The following is a 21,573-nucleotide window of genomic DNA, read 5'->3' on the forward strand; positions in this document are numbered from 1 at the left end:
AAAAATAAACTGTGGGAGGAGATGCAGCCCGAAATAAAGTTTATCTAGAAAGAATAAAGTTTCTGTAAAACAATAGTCTGGTTGCCCATTCGGGCAACCACACTAACTAATGGTTGGGCAGCAGTAGCAAGTAATAGGCCCGCCATTTTCCTAACAAGCAAACCTCCAAGTCGTTTTAAAGCCAGCAGGGGGCGGCGGTGTGGAGCTTGGAGCCAGAGTTCTTCTGTGTCTGGGAACCACCGAAGAAAAGAAAGAAAGAAACAGTGTTGCCATGTCTGCTTATTATAAGCAACTTTGGGCTTGTTTTTTATGTAAAGTTGCTTGTTGTAAATACTGGTGTTTGCGGTTTTTTGGGCTTGTTTCTAAAGTGTAGTCGCTTATTTTGGCTTGCTTCACAATTTTTAAATGATTTAAACCAGTGGTTCCTCAAATAATTTCATGTATTGCCCCCAACTTAAAATTTATTTATTTTGTCCCCTAACCCCCAGCTGAAAATGTTTTGTGCCAGGGAGAGCCCCGTACCATATTTGTGTTGTTAGAATGTTTCAAAAATATTCCAAATATTCCACATTTTATTTCAATGTATACAGTATATAGATTTAAATTCCTTTAAACCAAGTGTCTGAAAGTAGTCGTGCTGTTTGCATTTCTGTCCAATATATAGAATAGAATATATAGTTGCTTCTTTTGGGCTCGTTTTCCTGCTTATTTCTCTCACAGAACCTGGCACCGGTGGAGAGAAGAAGCTAGTCAGTGAGTGGAGGAAGAGAAGAGGCTCGTACGGGGAGCGGAGGGAGAGAGAGACCTGGGGAACGTTGTGGAACCGATCGCAGATCTATAGGTTCGTATCTTTAAAGAGAATAGCATCAGTTCACCCTGTAAAGTCCGTGGACTTGGAGCTTTAATGTGCTTCCATTGGGATAGGTTACAAAGTGTAGGGGAAAAAAAACACAGACAACCCGTTACTGTAAAAGCCTGAGCTATACGTTGGTCGCGCGAGGAAAAAACAGCCGATCTACAAGCTCACCGCGCGTCGCTGCCGCAACGCGCTGTGAGCTTGTAGATCGGCTGTTTTTTCCTCGCGCGACACCGGCGTGCGGGCCAGTATAAACCAACCCCCGTAAAACGCCTGACTGTCTGTCTGTCAGTGTTGCCATGTCGGCTTATTATAAGCGACTTTGGGCTTATATTTCTGTAAAGTTGCTTGTAAAAATTGGTGGTTGCGGTTTTTTTTGGCTTGTTTCTAAAGTGTAGTGGCTTTATTTGGGCTTGTTTCACAATACAAAACATTTAAAAACATTTTTAAACCAGTGGTTCTCAAGCATTTTCATGTCAAGAACCCCAAAATTAACGTGTATTTGTGCTCTACACGGACCCCCATCTGAAATTAATTTGTGCCAGGGACCCCCGTACCATATTTGTGATTTGCTTCTTTTGGGCTTGTTTTCATAGACCCGGTTGCTTGTTTCTCTCACGCAACCTGGCAACCCCGTCTGTCTGTCGTTCTCATGGTTTCTCTGTCTTTTTCTCTTGTCTCTCTCGTGTGTCAGGTGGCTGCTGGGTAAAAGAACCGTGGGAAGCGACACGAAAACAGCGTTTGAAACATTGGACCCCCGATTTTCTCCCGTCTTTTTGTTGTTTTGAAGTGTGACTCTAACCAAGGAGGAATAAAGATGTCTGGACAGAGCATTACAGACAGGATAACGGCCGCTCAGCACAGTGTCACCGGCTCGGCCATCTCCAAGACTGTGTGCAAGTCGACCACGCACGAGATTATGGGGCCAAAAAAGAAACATTTGGATTGTGAGTATCCTTAAAAACCTGGCGGGGGGGGGGGGGGGGGGGGGGGCTTATGTTTACATTGTTGCTGCGCATTGTTCCATTAGCTTGTTAAAGACTTTCTTCTCCTCAGAGCCTTATGTTATCCGAGGGGCTGTGGTTGTGTGCTGTGTTGCCAGGTTTTGCGAGAGAAACCAGCAACCAGGGGTGTCTATGAAAACAAGCCCAAAAGAAGCGAGCCCTTCTACATTGGCTATTTGAAAATAGCTGATCTACAAGCTCGCAACGCGTCGCGAGCTTGTAGATCTGCTATTAAAGAAAAAAACACCTTGAGGAAAATTAGAAAAATGTGGAATATTTTGGAAATATTTTAACAACACAAATCTTGTATGGCATGAAATATTTTCAGATGGGGTCCGCAGTCAAATTACATTTCGTTTAATTTGGGGGCCCTTGACTTGAAATGTTTGAGAAACACTGTTAAACATTGTTTATTAAAAAATTGTGAAACAAGCCCAAATAAGCAACTACACTTTAGAAACGAGCCCAAAAAATATTTACAAGCAACTTTACTGAAAAAGAAGCCCAAAGTCGCTTATAATAAGCGGACATGGCAACACTGGGGGCTGTGGTTGTGTGAGGCCTATACAATGTAGCTTTGGTTGCATTATCTGCCTATCAAATCAAAATCTACCGCTTTCTTTCTTAGTTACACTTGTTGTGACTGAAACAGACCCCGGTTTGTTCTAGATTCCATGCTGACAACAGAGTCCAGCAGTGTATGGCTGCCATGGGTTTCATTGTAGAGCTATATCTCATTGTGTGTGAACCTTTAACTTTTGATCAAATCATTAACCACATTCTCCAGACGCCCACTGTACTTAGATGTTGCACATATGACTTTCAGCTGGTGTCTCTAAACTGAAGTGTGTTGTGTATTAGACTTCTTGTTCTTGCTGTGTGTAATAGGCCTCTACTTCTTGGAGCTCAATATAAGTACTCCCTGTAGGACAATAATTATTCTTTCTGACTGTAGAGCCCATTCTTTGTTTATGTCAATATTAAGTGGTGTTTTACTTGTGTGCTTTCATAGACACCCTTGTCAGGGAGCACGCAAAGAAGTTACTTGTTGAAGAGTGCCACTATTATCTCATGTTTCAGAATAGATTAATTCAGCTATCATCTAGGATTTTGTGAAGGAATGTGTTCAATTGAAAGGAGCTTGGGTATAATTCTCTCCTAGTGTAAGCAGAGAAGATTGGCTACTGCAAAGTTAACATAGCCTTTGCTCTTACTGACATTTGGCCATATTTAAGTCACTGTCTGTTCCTAGATATCCACGTGTGCTATTTGGGGATTGACCTCCTTCCAAGACAAACGGATCGCATTGGGGTCTCACTCTATGAGGGAGGATTTACCATAAATCCCACTATCATTTTGAAGAAATGTTCTCAATCCTGACTGCAGTAACCAGTTGATGCCTGTATAGTCTGTCTGCTGAAGAGGATATGACTACATTTGTCTAAGGAATTCACTATTTGTTTTGCCTTTTGATCTCAGGCAGCATGTGAGTTTAAACTCACTCAACAATTTCCCTTCCCCTGAAAATATCTTTCAGTCACACAATACCCGTTGATCGTGCCTCTGCTTAATATTAAGACAGACACCCTCTGTTTTTTGACAGCAGGATGTGAGGGGTTATTGATTGTAGTTATGCCCAAAGTCTTTTAGGGGTCCTAACCCCTGAGGGTGTGTGTGTGTGTGTGGTGTTTAGACTAGAGTATCTACCCCATAGAGGTTGGATGTGAACTATTGGCTTTGCAAATAGGCCTATAAACATTTGTTTCTCTGTTTGGTTTATTAGATTTCCTATGCTCTAAAAGAGTTACGGCTCACAGTGTGGGGTCTATAGTCCCCAATCTTTGCAAAGTTTGCACACATGCAGTTGTCTTTACAATACACAGCTATCCTGAGTGTTAATTTAACTCCAAAAAGATGCATTTTTGTTGTGACTGTTTGACTCAATCAAAAGATTTCGATTTCCGTCTCCTGCTGGTATTTCCCCTTTATGATGTTGATCTTCTCCTGTCCTGTGTTTTGTTTTGTTTAGTTTATTTTTGTTTGGGGTCGTTCACTGCATACATGCACACGTACCACTTATACCATTTCAGTAAAGTTCTTATCCATGGCATGTGTAACAGTACTGTAGTTGTTAGATGTTGCCTGGTATTTGTTACCTGTATGCCTGTATGTGTTCATCAAGTGTAGCAGTTGTCTTTGTTTCAGAAGCAAAGAGTGACAATTAGTCAAAATGGTTTGTTCTCACACCAACGCTTGTAGTTTTGCTCTTAATTTAATCAGGTCTTGTCAATCCATAGCCTTGAAAAAATATAATTTTGTGTTTTTTTTTCATTCTGAATTTCCAGTTTTCCATGTTGGCCTACTTCTAATGAAACAAGCACCAGAAACCGCAAGAACTGGGCCACAATTTGCTCCAGAAAGTGCAAAGATATGATGTATCTCTGATAGCTAGCATACAAAACATGGCAGCATAATTAGTCTGTTTGAAAACCTACAGGAAGTCTGCATATTTCGTTGAAACCCTCTCAGGGGCTCTTGAGAAAATGGCTGTTACATCATAGATCTCATATGTACTCATATGGTTTGATTTATAAAGTTTCTCATTTAAGTGTCCATGTTTGAATATGCCATGGCTTTAATGTTAACTTGCCAAAGGGCCCTTAAAAGAATCAAGGCTGATAAAGCATTGTATTATTCTGTCCTGCCCTGAATGACCAACATATCACTTAGCAGCCCTTTGGTTCTTTTTTAGCACTCTATAGAATAATTTCCTGTTAGTAGCCACTATTTTTTGTCGGCATTACCAGAAATGCCATGGATTACATTTTGTACGTGAGGATTTTGGAAATGCATGATGATGACTAAAGCACCCAAGCTGCTGCAGTATGTAGACACAGCAGGACCCTGTAACCATGTTCCTGCACAGCCAGGTGATTGGTTACTCCTTGATGATGGCACTGCTGGAGCCAGGCCTCTCCTGGCTCCTTGAGTTATTCTAGAGAGCTGGCAGAAGCAGGGTCTAGCAGGAATCCTACTTAAGTTTGAGATAGTTGAGGTTTGGAGTTTCCTCTTCAGTCAGAAATAAACCATTGAGGTTGCAGGCTCTCCTGTCTGATTTGCAGGTAGGCTAGGAGATATGGTTCCCCAGATGCAGCTCCCTTCTGATATGGGGTTGGTTTGTATGCACATTCTTTAACACAGCCATGCTAGATAAACTCATTCAAATAACTTCAGAGTTACCAGTGAGGGAAAAGCTCGTAAACATCAGACTAAAATCCTCCTGCTGTCAGCTTCAACTTATGTTTACTTGTCTTCTGTTTAAAGCAAGTGTGAAATAACTTATAGGGAAATAAATGGCACACTGTGAGGTTAGTCTTGAGGTTAGTCCTGAGGTTAGGACTTGAGGTTAGTGTAGTTTAAACCATGTGAACCGAACTACAGGCAGGCCACATTACTTTTTATTTATTTATTTTATCCATCGTTATTATGTAATATACTCATTCCACTTACATTTGCTGTTGTCATGAAAAGAAAGTGAGAAGCTCAAGTACATATTACGTTTTTATGGTCTTCTAGGTTAATTGCCGTTATGTAAAATGTGTTTGTCACTACTGTTAAAGAATAGCTCAAAGTTCTCCCATGAGGTCATGAATATGAATATGTTAATGTAACTCTGCTGCACATTCTCCCTCTGAGAGAAATATGTTGAGGAACAACCAAGATGAAATTTCAGGAGGGTATTTATATCCGGCATATTGGCGCGGTGTGATTTTTTTTTTCCTGTAGTATATAATCTTCAAAGAGTAATCTGTGTAGTATTTTCATAGAGAGGTGACCATTTAATTCAGTTATTTTAGTTTAATTCCTTTTAAGATCATTTTATACATGAAACATGTAACACTGCTGATGAAACTTGTTTAGCCGATGTGGCTAGCTGAATAACAATGGTTTCGGTTCTACACATTTTCTTTGCCATTTGCTAGAGGGTTTTAATGTATGGTCAATCATTAGCTAGCTGATACTTTGAGCTGGGTTCAAATATGCGCCGAACAGCTGTTTACATGTGCACTTAAGTAATCAATTGTACTCATGTTTGTGGTATTTTGATGCTAGATGTGAAATTCCAAATGATCACATCTTTAATTTAGGATGTCATGTCTTGAGTGTTAAGTGTGGATGTGTTTGTGCTTATATTGAGATTGCTTTGTTCACTTGCATGTTAGTTAGGGCTGAACAAGTAATAGAAAAATGAGCTACTTCAATTTCCAAATCACAAATCTAGAATAAAAAAAAAGGATGTTGTGTTTTAGGATTTTGTCCATGAATCAAGTAGGTTACAATACCTTTTACCCATAAATGTATACTAAAAGGACCATAATGTTTTTGGATGTTTAGGTCACTGTCTATAAGTCATACTTTGCATTGCTCGTGATAATATTTCATTTTCGTGACCTTCCAAAAATCCACTGGTTTCCATTCATTTCTAAATGGAATGCAAATCAACTTGGACTTGAAACTTGCTTGAGATAGGTAGTCCAACAGTGTGACCTTAATGTTACTTAATTTTGTCACAGTAAGACACTTTACGCAGTTCAAGACATGGATTGATTTGAAAGTTCTTGACGAAAATAGTCCCTGGAGAAAAGCTTTTTTCGTAAGATTAATTTTTTGGCTTTCATGCCTTTTATTGATAGGATAGCGGTATGACAGGAAATGGGGAGTGACATGCAGCAAAGGCTGTTGGGATCGGGACTCGATCCTGTGACGCGCTGTCAGGCTACTTTGGAGTCTAGGTGCCTGGACTCCAATCCACACATCATGTGGCCCTCAAGGGGACCCCAAGAGGCCACAGGCACACAGATGCTCCAATCTGCACCAAAGTTGTCTCAAACGCTGTGCAGGGGTCTGGCATGAGAATAGTTGCACCGAAAAAAGAAACAAAGCACTCTACAGCAGTGTTTAACACTTGAACTGGCCTTAACTCTGACCATTGTGCAGTTACAAAGACATTTTATGAAAAACAAACAAAAAATGATCAAACTAAATATTGTGATATTGGCCTATCAATACAATACTGCATGGGCAATATTAAATATTTTGACCACAGCCCTTGTGTTAACGTGACTAACTTTAACCCTTTAACAGTCTGCTCAACCAATTGGTAGAGGCCTATATTTGGAAAACTGTTGGGTCTGTTAAAGAAATTATAATTGATAGTTGTTACTATTGCCCCAAATAAATAAAAATTTCAAATAAATAATTTTTCCAATGCTTTTTTTCTTGGGGTGACCTTTAAAGGGTGCATTGAGTTATGCTTAACCTAATTATTATGACCATACTCTGATTAAAAGTAATAAAGAAGGGAGGGACAAGTAAAAGCAGAAGTGGGAGCAGATTCACATATAACTTTCATGTTGGCCTTTATATTTGGTGTGACATTTAGAACAGTCACTTCCTTGAAATCACCGTGAATGGATTTTCTTCATCTCATTTAAGTAGTGTGCACTTGGGCTGCAGCTGTGTCAAGGTGATCCACAGCAGCCACCGAGGTGGATTAGAGTCACACTGGTACTCTGCACACACCTTTTTAGCCCTCCCAAAGTCACCGCCTGGAGGTTAAGTCCCCCCCAACCCCACCCCACCCCACCCCATGTCCCTATAATGGAATGCCCTGGCCCACTAGGAGCATGTGACTGCAGTGGCATCGTATGGCAGCCCTTAAAAAAGAGTGCTGACACACTGTCAACCAGCTCATCTGAATGGAGCATACTGTAACACTCAAAGGCCTGTGTGATTCAATGGCGCACGTCTGTAGTGTCCAGGCCAGAACCAAATGGCTATCCAAATAATAAGCAGTGTTGGCAAAGGCCAGCATTGTGTGTGTGTGTGTGTGTGTGTGTGTGTGTGTGTGTGTGTGTGTGTGAGAGAGAGAGAGACACATCTTTCTGTGCTATGTTGCCTGTGCTGTGTTTGTGATGAAGCAATTTCCCTGCTGGGATTAATAAAGTACTACTACTACTACTACACAGAGACGTTACCTCACTGTGAGAGGATACGTAACCCGAACCCAATGTCTAGAAGCAACGTCTTGTTTTCTGGGTTATTATTTCTGCCTGCCTCCTTATCTAATGGCTCAGTTATGTCATGAAACTTCAGATTTCCATTCATGCCGGCATAGGGTTTCAACTGGGTGTCTATGAACCTGTTGCCTTAACAAACATGTCCAGGGCAGCAGGATTGCAAAGGGAAAGACATTTCCTGAAGCAGGAAGTGTTCCTGTATTTCCTGAAGGCATGCCTTTTAGATTGCCAAGCATAAATGCTAACAGGAAGTCATTATACAATGCCCCCTCCCCAGAATGCTAGGGAGCCAAACTGATCAAATGTCGAGATTGGCTGGAGCCTATTTGATCCACTTCCTCTCAATTATGCCACTGATTACGAAGGCACACAAGAATTCCATCAGCCAGGTTTGGGAATCGAAATGACTTGATCTTTTGATGGCCCATATAGTATATTCCATAATCCATGACCAATGTGGATTTGTAAGAAGAACATTTGCTTGTTTTTCAACTTTAATTTGACATTTTGCTTAGCATAATGCAAACAGGGAAGCACATGCGCCTGGCAAAGCTTGTGTACGTAAAAGCCAAAAATGTAAAAGCCAATGTAAAAGCCAAAATTACAGGACCAGACGGCTATGTTGTAAAGCAACAGTTTGCACCACAAATCACTAATTAAATGCCATTGAACCCTTGTATAGTCTCTATGCTGGTGGTCTACAACTTGTCATCTCTAACTTAAGCATGAAAAAGTTTCAGTGAAAAAGTAGTCGCTGTTTCATGGAGTTTGTTGTAGAGCAGATGTGCATTAAATAAAATATGAACATTTAAAATGAATCCGGAGTGGCTAATTGTTGCCGTTTGAAGTTACTCATTAACAGTTTACAACAACAGTTATGTCTTCGTTTGAATTTTGTGACCCAACGCTATAAATTTTGATTAATGAAGTCTTAAGACAGTCTGTAGGGCTGTACATCATTGGCATTCTGTAGTGGCTGTACTGTATATTGGAGTGCTCAGCCAGCCCTTTTTAAAATTAAATAGACTATTAAATAGACACTTACGTTCTCATTTGTCATACTGTGATGTCAGAGGAGAGTATTAACAGTTATTCTGAAAACAAACAAGAACATACTTTTGTTGTCGCCTGACATGATAGAAACAAAGTGTACCGGTTGTAGGATGATATAACTTAGTATTTTATAGTTACAAACTTTAGTTTCTTGAGTATTGGAGACAATACTATAGTTTCTTTAGTTTTGGAGATAATGCTTTGTTTAAATTATTACAAAGCCATTTTTTAAAACCTTATTTTTTTTTAAAACATGATTTCTTCCCCAATTCCTCATTGTTGTGATTTTCTAAACTTGCATGTGTTTGTGCGAGAGAGACATCCCATCTCAGTATGGGTGCCTGCTTGCATGCTCTGCTCTGGATGTGTGTGGTGATTGTGAATGCATCTTCTTTATGTAAATCAAATAGTGAGAATAGTCCATCGACAACGTGTCATTTTGCGTTCACCCAATTTCGAAGAATTCGCCTATTCTGCCCAGAATAGGGACGCTAGGGTTCATGTGGTTAATGGGCACAGTATTTCTCACAGATGAGGGGAAGCAAATACCTCTGCCACTGGGTTCTGATGGTGGTTAGAGTTTGTCTGGTCTTTTATCACCCTTCACATCATCAGGATGTTGATAACATGTCATGTGGCCTGTCTGTATTATCCCTTATGTAGAACTTTGACAACCACTGATGTAGAAGATGCAATAATACCATGAAGGTATCACAGAAAGGTTTTGGTTTATACTATGTTTTAGAGAAAGTATTTTGTCACTTTCTGATTTTAAAACTGGGTTGTCTGTAAATGTTTTATAGTTGTCATGTTAATAAAAAAAATGGTATAAGTCTTAAACATATGAAAACATTGCAGTGGAACTAGTTTACTAAAATGTGCTGTAGTTTATTTGAATGGGCAAGGCACATTTACTGTAATAGGCGTTGGTGTTGATGTACACCTAAATGCGAATATGACATAGAGTAGTGCTTGCTTCCCTTTTTGGTAGAAAAGCTTGACTCATCACTCACTTCCTTTCTCATGTTGTGCATAGGCCACCAGTCAGATCTAATGGGTCAGTGTAGCCCCCTCTCCTTTGAGTGTCTTGAATCCTCCACCCTGGCATGCTTCTCCTTTTGGAACTTGGACACAAACCTGCCCAGAACCAGGCGATATCACTCGCATAACTGAGCTCTTGTCTGATTCCCACCAGCTGTCTCGTTTTGTTTCACTTGTACTTCCTGTGGCTTGCCACGTATTCTCAATCTTGTGCAAACTTTTCTGACATTGCTGCCAAAATCAGCTCAGCCGATCTTTTCACTGCAAAACCTGCAGTGTTAATCTAACACTCATGGACCTGTTGTGGTCCCTGTCTGACAAGTCCACCGCCACAGGTCACTTTTCACACAAGTTAAATTAACAATAAAATTATTGTTGAGTGATTGGGAAAAGTTCAGTTTGTACTTAAAGGTCCCTCCCTACCCCAGTTAATCTCAGAAGTAAACCTGTAATAGTTTTGACCACACAAGAATTTGTGTTATCCTAGATCAAGGGGTCCCCAGTTCAAATCATATTTGAACAGGGGCCCCCCCAAATAATCATATTTGAACTGGGGACCCCCCACCCTGACAAGCACTTGGAATTCTAGGCAATTCACAGCGCCTCGCACTGTGAGGCGTTGTGAGCTTGTAGATCGGCTTTTTTCACAATGTTTGCCTCTTTCTTAAGGGAATACCACTCATTTTCAACATTGAACTATGTCTTTAATACACCTTAGAACTGTTGTGTGGAAATAAGAAAAAAGCCCCCCCCCTTCTATGTTGCCTAGAACTGGATAATTGATTGAGGTCATGTGATCAGTGACATACGCAAGGTGTACTTTTGGCTGAGGGGGCAGAATAAGTCATATTTGACAATTTGGTATTAAAAAGGTGTTTAAACATCCTTTAAATTGTCACTTTAGAGATACCCTGTATACACTTATACTGTATGTTGGTTTGTTTATTGTTGAGGGAGAAAACAATGTTCTACATTAAGCTAATCCTCTTGGGACCCCCCCCCCCCCCAAAAAAAAAAATACATTTGGGGACCCCGCTGGGGGTCCCCGAGTCCCGACCCCACGGGTTGAGAACCACTGTCCTAGATAATACCAATCTATATCTCTAGATACTTTTTCTATATTTAAAAACAGCTGATGGATAATGTTTTGTGTTGGTCAGTTGAGGTGAGGGTAACCGCTAGACTAAAATGAATTGAAATAAGTCTTCAGGCCTGCTTTTATTTTTGCATTTAGTGGTCTTAGCGTGCATCCATATTGGCATACAGTAAGTTACCACAGTGAACTGTACTTCAGAGACATTCTAAAGGCTGAGATCCCTTGCATTTCATGGTACTCACTGCTGTAATCTAAGAATGTCCCAGACAAAAGATTCCCAATGTGTGATTATGTCAACCCTATGATTTCAACACGGGCCTTAAAGGAATAAAAGATCACTTGAGGCCACTGGAATGAGACTTGTCCATGTCAGCTCTTCTCCTGTCAATCATTCCTTGTTTAGCTACTGGACTACAGTTATTTTTAATGTTGTAAAGAAGGGGGACAAACGTGTGTGTGTGTGTGTGTGTGTGTGTGTGTGTGTGTGTGTGTGTGTGTGTGTGTGTGTGTGTGTGTGTGTGTGTGTGTGTGTGTGTGTGTGTGTGTGTGTGTGTGTGTGTGTGTGTGTGTGTGTGTGTGTGTGTGTGTGTGTGTGTGTGTGTGTGTGTGTGTGTGTGTGTGTGTGTGTGTGTGTGTGTGCGGTAGAGGGCTAGACCGTAAGGGTGGATCGGTAGGGGCTGTAAGGGGGACATCCTTTTGCTGACACTGTCTTTTTCCTGCTTTATATTTTGTGTACAGCAGGTAAAATTTAGATGAAAAATTCAATTGCTGTTGTTCGTACCTTATTCCACTTGATTGAAAGTCAGTGACCCGTCTATGCTAATCTATTAGTCCAGGGGTCTTCAACCTTTTCAGGCCAGGGACCCCCAAACTGATGGGTAGATGGAGCAGGGACCCCCTACCTCGTAGGGTAGTGGGGGCTACCACATATATTGTATATTTATGTATAAAATTGTGTTTTATATTGCCTGCTCCTACGCACCTGCCCCAGTAGGTGTGAAAAATAAAAATTCTCTACAAAATATGTATAAACATACCATGTTATTGTGCATTGTGCCTCCATTCATCTGTTTGCTATGGATTCATGTTATGTTTAAAGACAATTTGATAGCCTATTGGGAAAGAAAAAGAAAAAATAACTTCTTTTTTTTTTCAAACAAACATATTGTGCAGTGCAGTACCTCCGCGGACCCCCTGTTGAAGACCTCTGTATTAGTCTGTTCATCACAGGAGGACATTGTGATTTTGATGCTCTTCTTTTAGAAGCTGAACACATTGATTTCAAAGTACTAACTTATTGTTTATAAAGCTCAACTGTGAACTGCTCACTACCTATATACCATTGAGACCGCTCAGATCATCAGACACTGGTCTCTTAACTACCTAGAATAAAATCTATATCTGGGGAAGGTGCATTTAACTGCTTAATGACCTGGAGGTGGAGGTCTCCCACAGCTGTGTCCTCTTTAAAAAGGTGTGTGTGTGTGTGTGTGTGTGTGTGTGTGTGTGTGTGTGTAATCATATTTATATATTTTTTTATATATAGCAAGCTTTCGGTCATAGACCTTCTTAAGGCAGTGTCAGAATGTTCGAAAAAATATTTGGCTTGTGAAGAATGGATCCAGCGTTACTACAGTGACAGTGGGGCAATAGAATAGGTCATCATGAGCTTTGCTTACTCAATTGCGTTCTCCAGTGGAAGAGTATTCCTGCTTCTGTTCAAGGAAGATGGAACGAAGGAACGGAAGCGTTCAATGCCGGGCATGCGCCCTTGATGCACCTCAAACTGGAACCGGAAGTTTGATGGAATGCATTGAAGTCAATGAGAGCCAGCTGCACCAGCAATATGAGCAAACAATATTTTGTTTCAGGAAAGAAGACATATCTCATGTTTTGTGATTACTTGTTAATGGATGTGCACACTAAGTAATTTTATTGAGGCATCTAAACAGCGATAGCTATCGTTTCTGGTTCGGCAGTATCGTGAGAATTGGTTGACGGGCTGTCAATGATTGACAGTCTTGTGATAACAGCCCATACTTACTGCTCTTTAGATACGCCAATAAAAGTATACATCCACCGTGGTGCATCCGGCTTTGTCGAGCGTCTACACACTAACACAATTGGGCCGTGTTCGCGGGAGGCAAGCCGGCCGGAGAGGGTGATAATTGTCACTGCACGTAATCCTATGGGCTGGGGTGGCACCTGTCAGCAGGGAGTATTGGGTGGGAGGAGTAGGACGAAGGCTCTACGTCCTCTCGGTGGGGGCTCCTCACTGGTAGGTGAGTCAGTAGCATACAACAGCAGGGACAACACAGAAATGTGTTCAGAAATAGTGTTTATTCATAAGCTGGTCCACCTGACTCTCATTGACTGCAATGCATTCCATCCGGCTCAAGTTTGCATCCCAGTGTGACGACTCTGCCAGCTGGAATTTCTGGACGTGACATGATGTAGATGTCATTTACTTTGTTCTATCTAACTTGCTTCTGGTCTCCTACACCTACGTGACACACAAATCCTACAATTTTCGATTTTACAGCAGTTTCATAATGTAAGGGTAAAGATTAGGGTTAGGCATGTATCAGTTATTGTTTGATTAGGTATGATTACAGTAAGGGAATATGGAAGTCAATGCCGTGTCCCCAAAACTTGGAAAAACACAGATTTTCTTTTAAGCCCCGCTAGCTGTGGGGCTCTAAAGATGCCAATGTCACTTGTTGGCTAGTTGGCTGGTCCAACACTCACAAGCAAGATCTCTCAAAGTTCCGGCTGGATTGCGGAGCATGAAGGTGCACAACACATTCCATGCAGAGGATGAACCCTACTGAACTTGGTGACCTTATGGCCTTTCCTCTAGCACCACCTTGAGGCCAAAATGTCCAGTAATGCACAAGCTATCTCAGAATCTAATGGGCAGATTGCCATGAAACTTGATGTGTACAGTCGATGCTCTTAGCCTTTGGAGGATTAAACCTACTGATGGTGACCATAGACCAATTATTTGTTTACCAACATTGAGACTGGATGCACAGGTGATTGTTTCACGCAATCAATTCTCAACCTGTTTCGGGGTGCGCTGGTTTCAGCACACCCCAACCCCCTCTCTTGTGTGTTGGCGCATCCTAGCGAGACCTGATAGAATGGGTTTCATTGCGCGCATACTGGTTGCACACATACTGGTTCTTATCAGTGTGTCGTCGTCTGTTAAGGGGTCTATAGCCTTTCCTCTAATGTCACCCTGTAGGGGACTGGTTTTCCCCACCCCAGCCAAATGTTTAGGAACCAAACTGAGTTAAATTGACACCATTTTACACTGGAAATTGTCATCCCTGAAATATAAATGGTTCTGCATATGCATATCACACTGGGGTTTCTTGAAATAAAAAATGTAGAATCACTGCTGTAGGGTATAAGGAGTAGCGGTGGCTGAGGGCTGGTAGCGGTGGTTTCAGACTCTAAAGCTACGTCCCAATTCCATACTATATAATTCTATGTTTTAGTACTGTATGTAGTGAGTTCACGCTGTAAAAATAACACAATATACTGTACTTGCAAATGCCTGTGTGCATACTAAAATCAATTTATTTACTATAAGTATTTATTATTGTCCATCAGGGAGAGAGCTATAGAGCACCGAAGTCCTGACGTCACTCGTTCATCCCCAGGTTTGCGGAAGTAATTTCTCTATGGAGAATAACATTGGGTCATCTTAGAATCGTCTCATATAAGAATTGTGGTCCAAAAATAAACACCGCGTGTCGGCGTTATTGTCAGGGAGGAGGTTCTGTATCGTTTATGATAGTCAGTCACTTATATTTGATACAGTCTGTTTCTGGCGAAAATGTAACTAATTCGGCGGAAGTAACATTAGCGTTTTCTCACCGTCAGTTGATGCTTCATATCCATAAGAGTCAACCCGCCGGGGTCATGTGTTTATTTTTGGAACACAGTTCTTATTTGACGCGATATTCAATACGTCTATGGGATTCAGAACGGGGGTGGAAAACTGCAAACCAGGTAGACAAACAAAGGATGTGTAAATGACGTCAGACTTCGGCGGTCTATAGCCTGCATCTAAGATTTCTTCACAACATGCATCAGACAAAATATCACTGAGGATAAAACACCATAAAGCCCTAAGGCTTATTTCCATTGTGGTCCTCTGGTCATCTATAATATAAAATGTAAGTTAATATTTCATAGATCTGTCATAGATGACTGATGTCATAGGCTGGCCACATGAAATACAATATCCACTTTGGAGTTTTATTTTCTTTTTTATCTGGTCTCTTATTCAATGTTTAAGTTGGTTGCTGGTAGATTCATTCAAGAACCTGATCTCAAGCAGTAACTAATTTCCTGATTATTTAATCCCCATATTGTTTTGGCTAGTAAAGCAAAAACCAAGATTTTAACATAGATTTGGTTAAATATCCCTCAGGAAAAGTGTGTTAATTGATAAGCAAAAAAACTGGAAGAACCCTGTATTTTACAACCATTTATTGTTGTAATTTGCCTTCACAAAAAAAAAAGGAATTAACACAGCAAATCTGTACGCCATAGCTATGACAAAAATAATCATAGCGTTTGGACAAGGTACCATGTTTAATCAAATCTACCAGTTCTGAACATTGTTTGGTTTGATGGGAGAATGTTGTTTGGAGGATTGTACTGCCCACAGCCATTTCAGTTGGGCCTGAAAAGGCCTTTGTTATCACATGGGTGGGCTATTGTATATGTAACAAGCTAAAAAGCCTATTGTGTGTCTTTCAGCAAACACTGAGGAGGTTTCATAGACCACCCATGTAAACAGGTTGCAACAAGCTGTTGTAGTGTAAGTGCAAAAACGGCAAAACCCACAAAATGGTTGTGAAGTGCAACAAGTGCAAAAATGGCAAAACCCACAAAAGGGTTATGATTATGTATGTACTTAAACTTTTTCAAATACTGGGGCCAAACTTGAGTGTAATTGTCAATAATCATGTTTGTTGCAATCATATTTCATTGTGTAAGATAGAAACTATTCATGAAAAAGGTTTTAGAGATTTTATTTACTTCATAATCATAAAATTGGTTCCTAATTGGTTCATATTCTAATAATCACCGGCTTCCAGTATGTCCCCAGCAAAATTAAGCTCACAGCGCCTCACTTCGTGCCGCACTGTGAGCTTGCACATCTGCTATTTTAGAACATTTCTGAAAAGTGTTAAGTTTTGATGATTGTGACAAAAAAAACAAAACACAAATCTTCTCTTATGGGGGTCCCTGGCACAAAACGTTTTCAGATGGGTGTCGGCAGCCTAATAAATATCAATTTGGGGGTCCTCGACATGAAAAAGTTTGAGAACCACAGATCTAAATAAAGCATAAATAATGGGCCGTTGAACGGCAAATGAGGCAAAGGACGATGAAGCAGTTTCACCTGCTGAGGATCATTCATCTCCCTCAAGATATAAAATGCACTTAAATATTTAGTGTTGTTGTCTGCCAAGCTTCTTTTGGCATCTGATGGCAATGAAAATTGAATAACTGGGATCAGCCTCAAGAGTTAGCCTGTCACATGATTGCATGGAAGAGGGCAGAAAAAGTTATTTGGCTCAAAATCTGAATTGTTGAGTACTGAGTAATAAAGATAAGTAATCTGGTCATTTTAGTTTTCAGTAACATTCACAATGGGCATTGTTCCCAACGCGCGTCAAAACAATATAAGGATCAGTTATGAGGCTTTCTTCCACCGTGTCTCTTTGCAGTACTGTCTTGTCAGCCCAATTCGGTGCCATTGTTTGCTCCATCTGAGATGATCCCCCTTGTTTTCCCTTCGGAAAACATCAACTGTTTGATTAATTAATCACCTTCAATCTGGTCTTCCTATTTTTGGCACGTCATTAAAGACAAGGTTTTAAGCTATTCGTTGTACAACAAAGCATATAGGGCTTATGGTTAAGCTTTGCCAACAGTGGTGCTGTTCAGAAAGGGCGCATGCACAGTAAAATCCTGTGTTGTGTTTAAAATGGTCCATGACTCCACGGCCCATTTTTACACTTTGACAGATACATGAACAGAACATTTCACTGCACAGCACAGAGAAAGGGTCCGTAACGCCATATGTGAGGAATGTATGGATAGCTTGATGAGATGTGCCGTCAGTAGGTCAGTCTCATGTCTCTGATTAGGGGAAACACCACAGGGCGCGCGCAGATTCACTGCAGGCCAGATGGCAGTGGCACAGTGCCATCACTGCCATGGCCAGAAGACCACATCCACAGTCAATAACCCAGACAGAGGCACACATGCTTGCCTTCCTACGTCTGTGCCAGGGATCCAGTTGGCCGCCAGTTGACTTATAGTATAACAAAGCCTACAAAATGTAATTCCTTCCGGACATTCAGGCCGTTAAAAATATTTTTTTTAAACTTTGCAACTTAATAATGTTATTTAACATTATTTCTTGACACATGTAATAAACATATAACATGTTCCCGACTGAGCGAGGGTGGGAAAGCTGCCCTTTGTCACTTATTCCAGCAGAGTGGGGATTCTCCCTCCAAAACTGCTCTTAAAAGCCATCTGAAGGGCGCTGGAGTAGGTGCATTATGCATCTCAAATTGCACTAAAACCGAGACATTTGATTTGATACAGCAGCTGCTCACTCACTTCCATGAAAAGCATTGTAGCAAATGAAAGGAAAAGTTATTCAAAATAAGGTTATTGCTCATTATTCAGGAAAATAAATTGTTGTAATAAACTAATGTTGCAGCTTCGTTTGTTGAGAAAACATTACGCACTCAGACACACACACACCAAATGCACGATTTTCCGCTTGTGCCAAAATGGTATAATATGCTGTAACATTATGTTAGGCTACGATGTATCATTAAATGCACCTGCCTTTTTTCCTACAAACCGTATTCTTTCGGGACATTCTGGCCAGCAGTATAAAAGAACACATGCTCTGCGGGGTCAGTGTATGGTAGTTTAATGCCTCATTTATACTATGCCGAAAATAGCAGATCTACAAGCTCCCAATGCGTTGTGAGCTTGACATGTGAGTAGATCTAATGGTGAGGAGAGTCTCTAATGCTAGGAGCCGGAGGTAGAGCTGGGCGATAATTCCAATCAGTATCACAATATTACAAATGATCTTTTTTTATATAGTGAAAATAGCAGATCTACAAGCTCATCGCGACATATTGTGAGCTTGTAGATCTCGCTATTTGTGCATGATGCCATGCCACCATTGTACAACAAAGTATAATACAGGGCTTAAGTGGTTAATCAGACCACGTAAGCCCTATTACATCTTATTTTAAAAAGATGTATGTCGCTTCAAACAAAAAACTATTATAGAACCTACATGAGCAAGATTAAGTTGGTTATTGGTTCTATATATCGGTTTGGATAATTTTTGGAATTGCCCAGCCCTACCAGGAGGTTGCTCAGCAATGCCCTTCCCTCATCTCGGCTTTCAGGAAGCGTGCACATATAGCCTCTGTTCACCTGAGCTCTGCCTCACCAGCAGTAATATGTAGACATTCCTGCATCATTTTATTGATCTGTGAGTGAGCACTGGGCAGGCAGTCTCCTGTGTTTTTACATGGCGCAATAAAGGGGCAGATAAGAGGTTGGAGGTTTCCAAATTTGAATCTAAACCAAATGAATAAATGTGAACTGTGAACCCCACATGATGCAGTATTATCTTGTTTTCCTCCCTTCTCTCTCTCTCTCTCTCTCTCTCTCTCTCTCAATCCCTTTTCCCTGCTGCTGCTAGTTAGCCAAATGGTTTCTAAATGCTAAAATGTGCTCTTTAATAGACTCTTTGGTCCACACACTTTAAATGATAAACTGTGAACTTTATTATGTAGTGTAGGTACATAGCACTTTATGTAGAATAGGATAAATGCATTGACTGCACATTTATAGTAGAAAAAAATGGATTAGATGCATTGACTGCACATTTCTTGGACTCTGTTGGTTAGCGTTGTTTTGTGAAGAGGACCACAATGGAAATAAGACCTCAGGCTTTATTGTGTTTTCATCCTCGGTGATGCTATGAGTGTGTGTCGGGGAAAGTGCTATTGTGCTCTTTTTACGTGATCTCACCAAATACAATCAATTCATCTCTCTCTCTCTCTCGCTCTTCTCCAGACCTGATTCAGTGCACCAACGAGATGAATGTGAACATTCCTCAGCTGGCCGACACACTGTTTGAGAGGACCGCCAACACCAGCTGGGTGGTGGTCTTCAAATCACTAACCGCCACACACAACCTAATGGTCTACGGCAATGAAGTAAGGACGTCGCCATTCTTAAAATTCATACACTATAAAAGGAATACAATACAATACAATACATTTGTGGCTGCATGCTACCATTTGAGCACACTGGATGTTTGGCGGATGCTGTATATCGTTGCTGTCGGGCAGAAACCTCTTATCTCCATATTCTAACTTTTTGTGTTTTTTCATAAATTAATGACGTATTTGATCATACTAAAGCGTCGCAACAAAAGGAAGCGACACGCTTTGAGCTTGTCGATCTGCTACTTTTGCTATTTTTGAATTTGAATCCTGAAAAGGAACAGTTTTGGACATATGAGGTTTCCACCCAACAGAGACGATATATTTAAATTAGCATAATCTAAAAACCACTGTAGCACACTTTATAATACTGAACGCATAGAGTTGATACTGCTTACAGGCTTCTTTTTGCACCATTAGTTGATCAAGCAGTTTTCTTGCCAAAATGTAGTCATTTAATGAATGAAGTTGGAGATTGTTTTCGTTGTCACGTGTCTTGTTGTAAGAATGCACTTTGTTTCACACGTTGTCTTGCAGAGATTCATACAGTATCTGGCTTCAAGGAACACACTATTCAACCTCAGCAATTTTTTGGACAAAAGTGGCCTCCAAGGTAGATGGTTAGCTTTTTGTCTGCTTGTCTCTGCAGTCAGTTTATTCCTGTGTGGTGGTGACATTTAAAAAACATTTTGCTTCTTCTCTCTTTCTGACCTAGGCTATGACATGTCGACGTTCATCAGGAGGTATAGCCGCTATCTAAATGAAAAAGCTGTGTCCTATAGACAGGTTGCCTTTGACTTCACTAAAGTAAAAAGAGGGTGAGGGGACAAACATTTTATGTGTTACGTGCATCACTGTTGCCTAATTGCAGAGGCATGTAGGCTATTTTCTAATCCTAGAAATGGTAGCCCATTTACCAAGGTCATGTTGTTAGTGCTTTACATTTTTTTGTAAAGAGGCAAACTTTTACTTTGAATCTACTTTCCATTCTGTATCTTTGAAGACAACGGGTAAAACCTGGTTTTAACCACTTAAACCCTAAATACTTTGTTGACTGGAGTACCTCAGGGATCTATCCTTGGCCACCAAATTTCTTCACCAAATGTACTTATCCAAAAATATCTAATCTACAAGCTTACAATGTGTCACCTTTTGATGCAATGTGAGCTTGTAGATCTGCTATTTTTGCAGAATATTCATAACATGCCCAGAATAGGGACGCTAGGGTTTCAAGTAGCTGAAAACCAAGCACCTGACTATGAAGGATGTGAAGATTTCTATCTTTGTCTTTCCACAGGTCTGATGGAGTAATGAGAACCATGAACACGGAGAAACTCCTTAAGACCATTCCCATCATTCAGAATCAGATGGACGTGCTACTTGACTTCAATGTGAGTTCATGAGTTCCCAGATACTTATCAGTACTCTTATCCATTAGCCTGGAATCCAGTGTAAACCTCGAGTCACTTCCTGACTTGCCTACGTAATTGAAATACGAGTCAAGTAGATCCTGGCCCGACTGAGTAGCGAAGTGAGAAAAAGACTAACGTAGCGAACATCAGTCTGGATTCCAAGCTACTTATCCATACTCCTCCCCATAATTTGGTGATTAAAGACATTGTGATAAAAAATTAACAGTTACTTTAATTATTATTTTGGTGTGACCCATTTCTGTAAATAAATGTCTGGTAGTGTTGCTACTTAAATACTAAAAGTGACATAAACTGAACGATATTGTATACTGTATATGAATGAATGCCCTACTTCATCAAACGAGTGTCACACAAAAGTAGTGAAAATAGCCAATCTACAAGCTCAAAGCGCGTCATGAGCTTTTATATTATATATTTTTTATAAATGGTAATAAAAAAGGAACGGTTATGGACATATCAGGTTTCCATCCGACAGCGACGTAATTCTTGAGCTTCTTTGAAGAAAGTACAATAAAGAAATTCCTTCATATTAGCATTACTCAAAATGGAACTCTAACCCTGTCTATGTTCTTTGTAGGTCAATGCTAATGAACTGACAAATGGTGTGATCAATGCGGCCTTCATGCTTCTGTTTAAAGATGCCATCCGACTGTTTGCAGCCTACAACGAAGGAATTATCAACCTGCTTGGTAAGAGCGAGACCACTCTCT

General features: G+C 40.6%; 1 protein-coding gene across 2 annotated transcripts in view; it reads left to right on the forward strand.

Annotated features, from left to right (window-relative positions):
* The first annotated feature begins 749 nt into the window (after positions 1-749).
* picalma (phosphatidylinositol binding clathrin assembly protein a) overlaps positions 750-21,573 on the forward strand; it is a 48,799-nt gene continuing 27,975 nt past the window's right edge. For both annotated transcript variants that reach the window (XM_080436514.1, XM_080436515.1), the window contains exons 1-7: positions 750-841; positions 1,551-1,803; positions 19,279-19,421; positions 19,968-20,043; positions 20,146-20,248; positions 20,728-20,821; positions 21,441-21,552. In XM_080436514.1, coding sequence (XP_080292640.1) covers positions 1,674-1,803; positions 19,279-19,421; positions 19,968-20,043; positions 20,146-20,248; positions 20,728-20,821; positions 21,441-21,552 — 658 coding nt within the window. In that variant the 5' untranslated portion in view covers positions 750-841; positions 1,551-1,673. The remainder of the gene's footprint in view (positions 842-1,550; positions 1,804-19,278; positions 19,422-19,967; positions 20,044-20,145; positions 20,249-20,727; positions 20,822-21,440; positions 21,553-21,573) is intronic.

This window comes from Gymnoscopelus braueri (genome assembly GCF_963280865.1).
Source record: "Gymnoscopelus braueri genome assembly, chromosome: 8".
NCBI lineage: Eukaryota > Metazoa > Chordata > Actinopteri > Myctophiformes > Myctophidae > Gymnoscopelus > Gymnoscopelus braueri.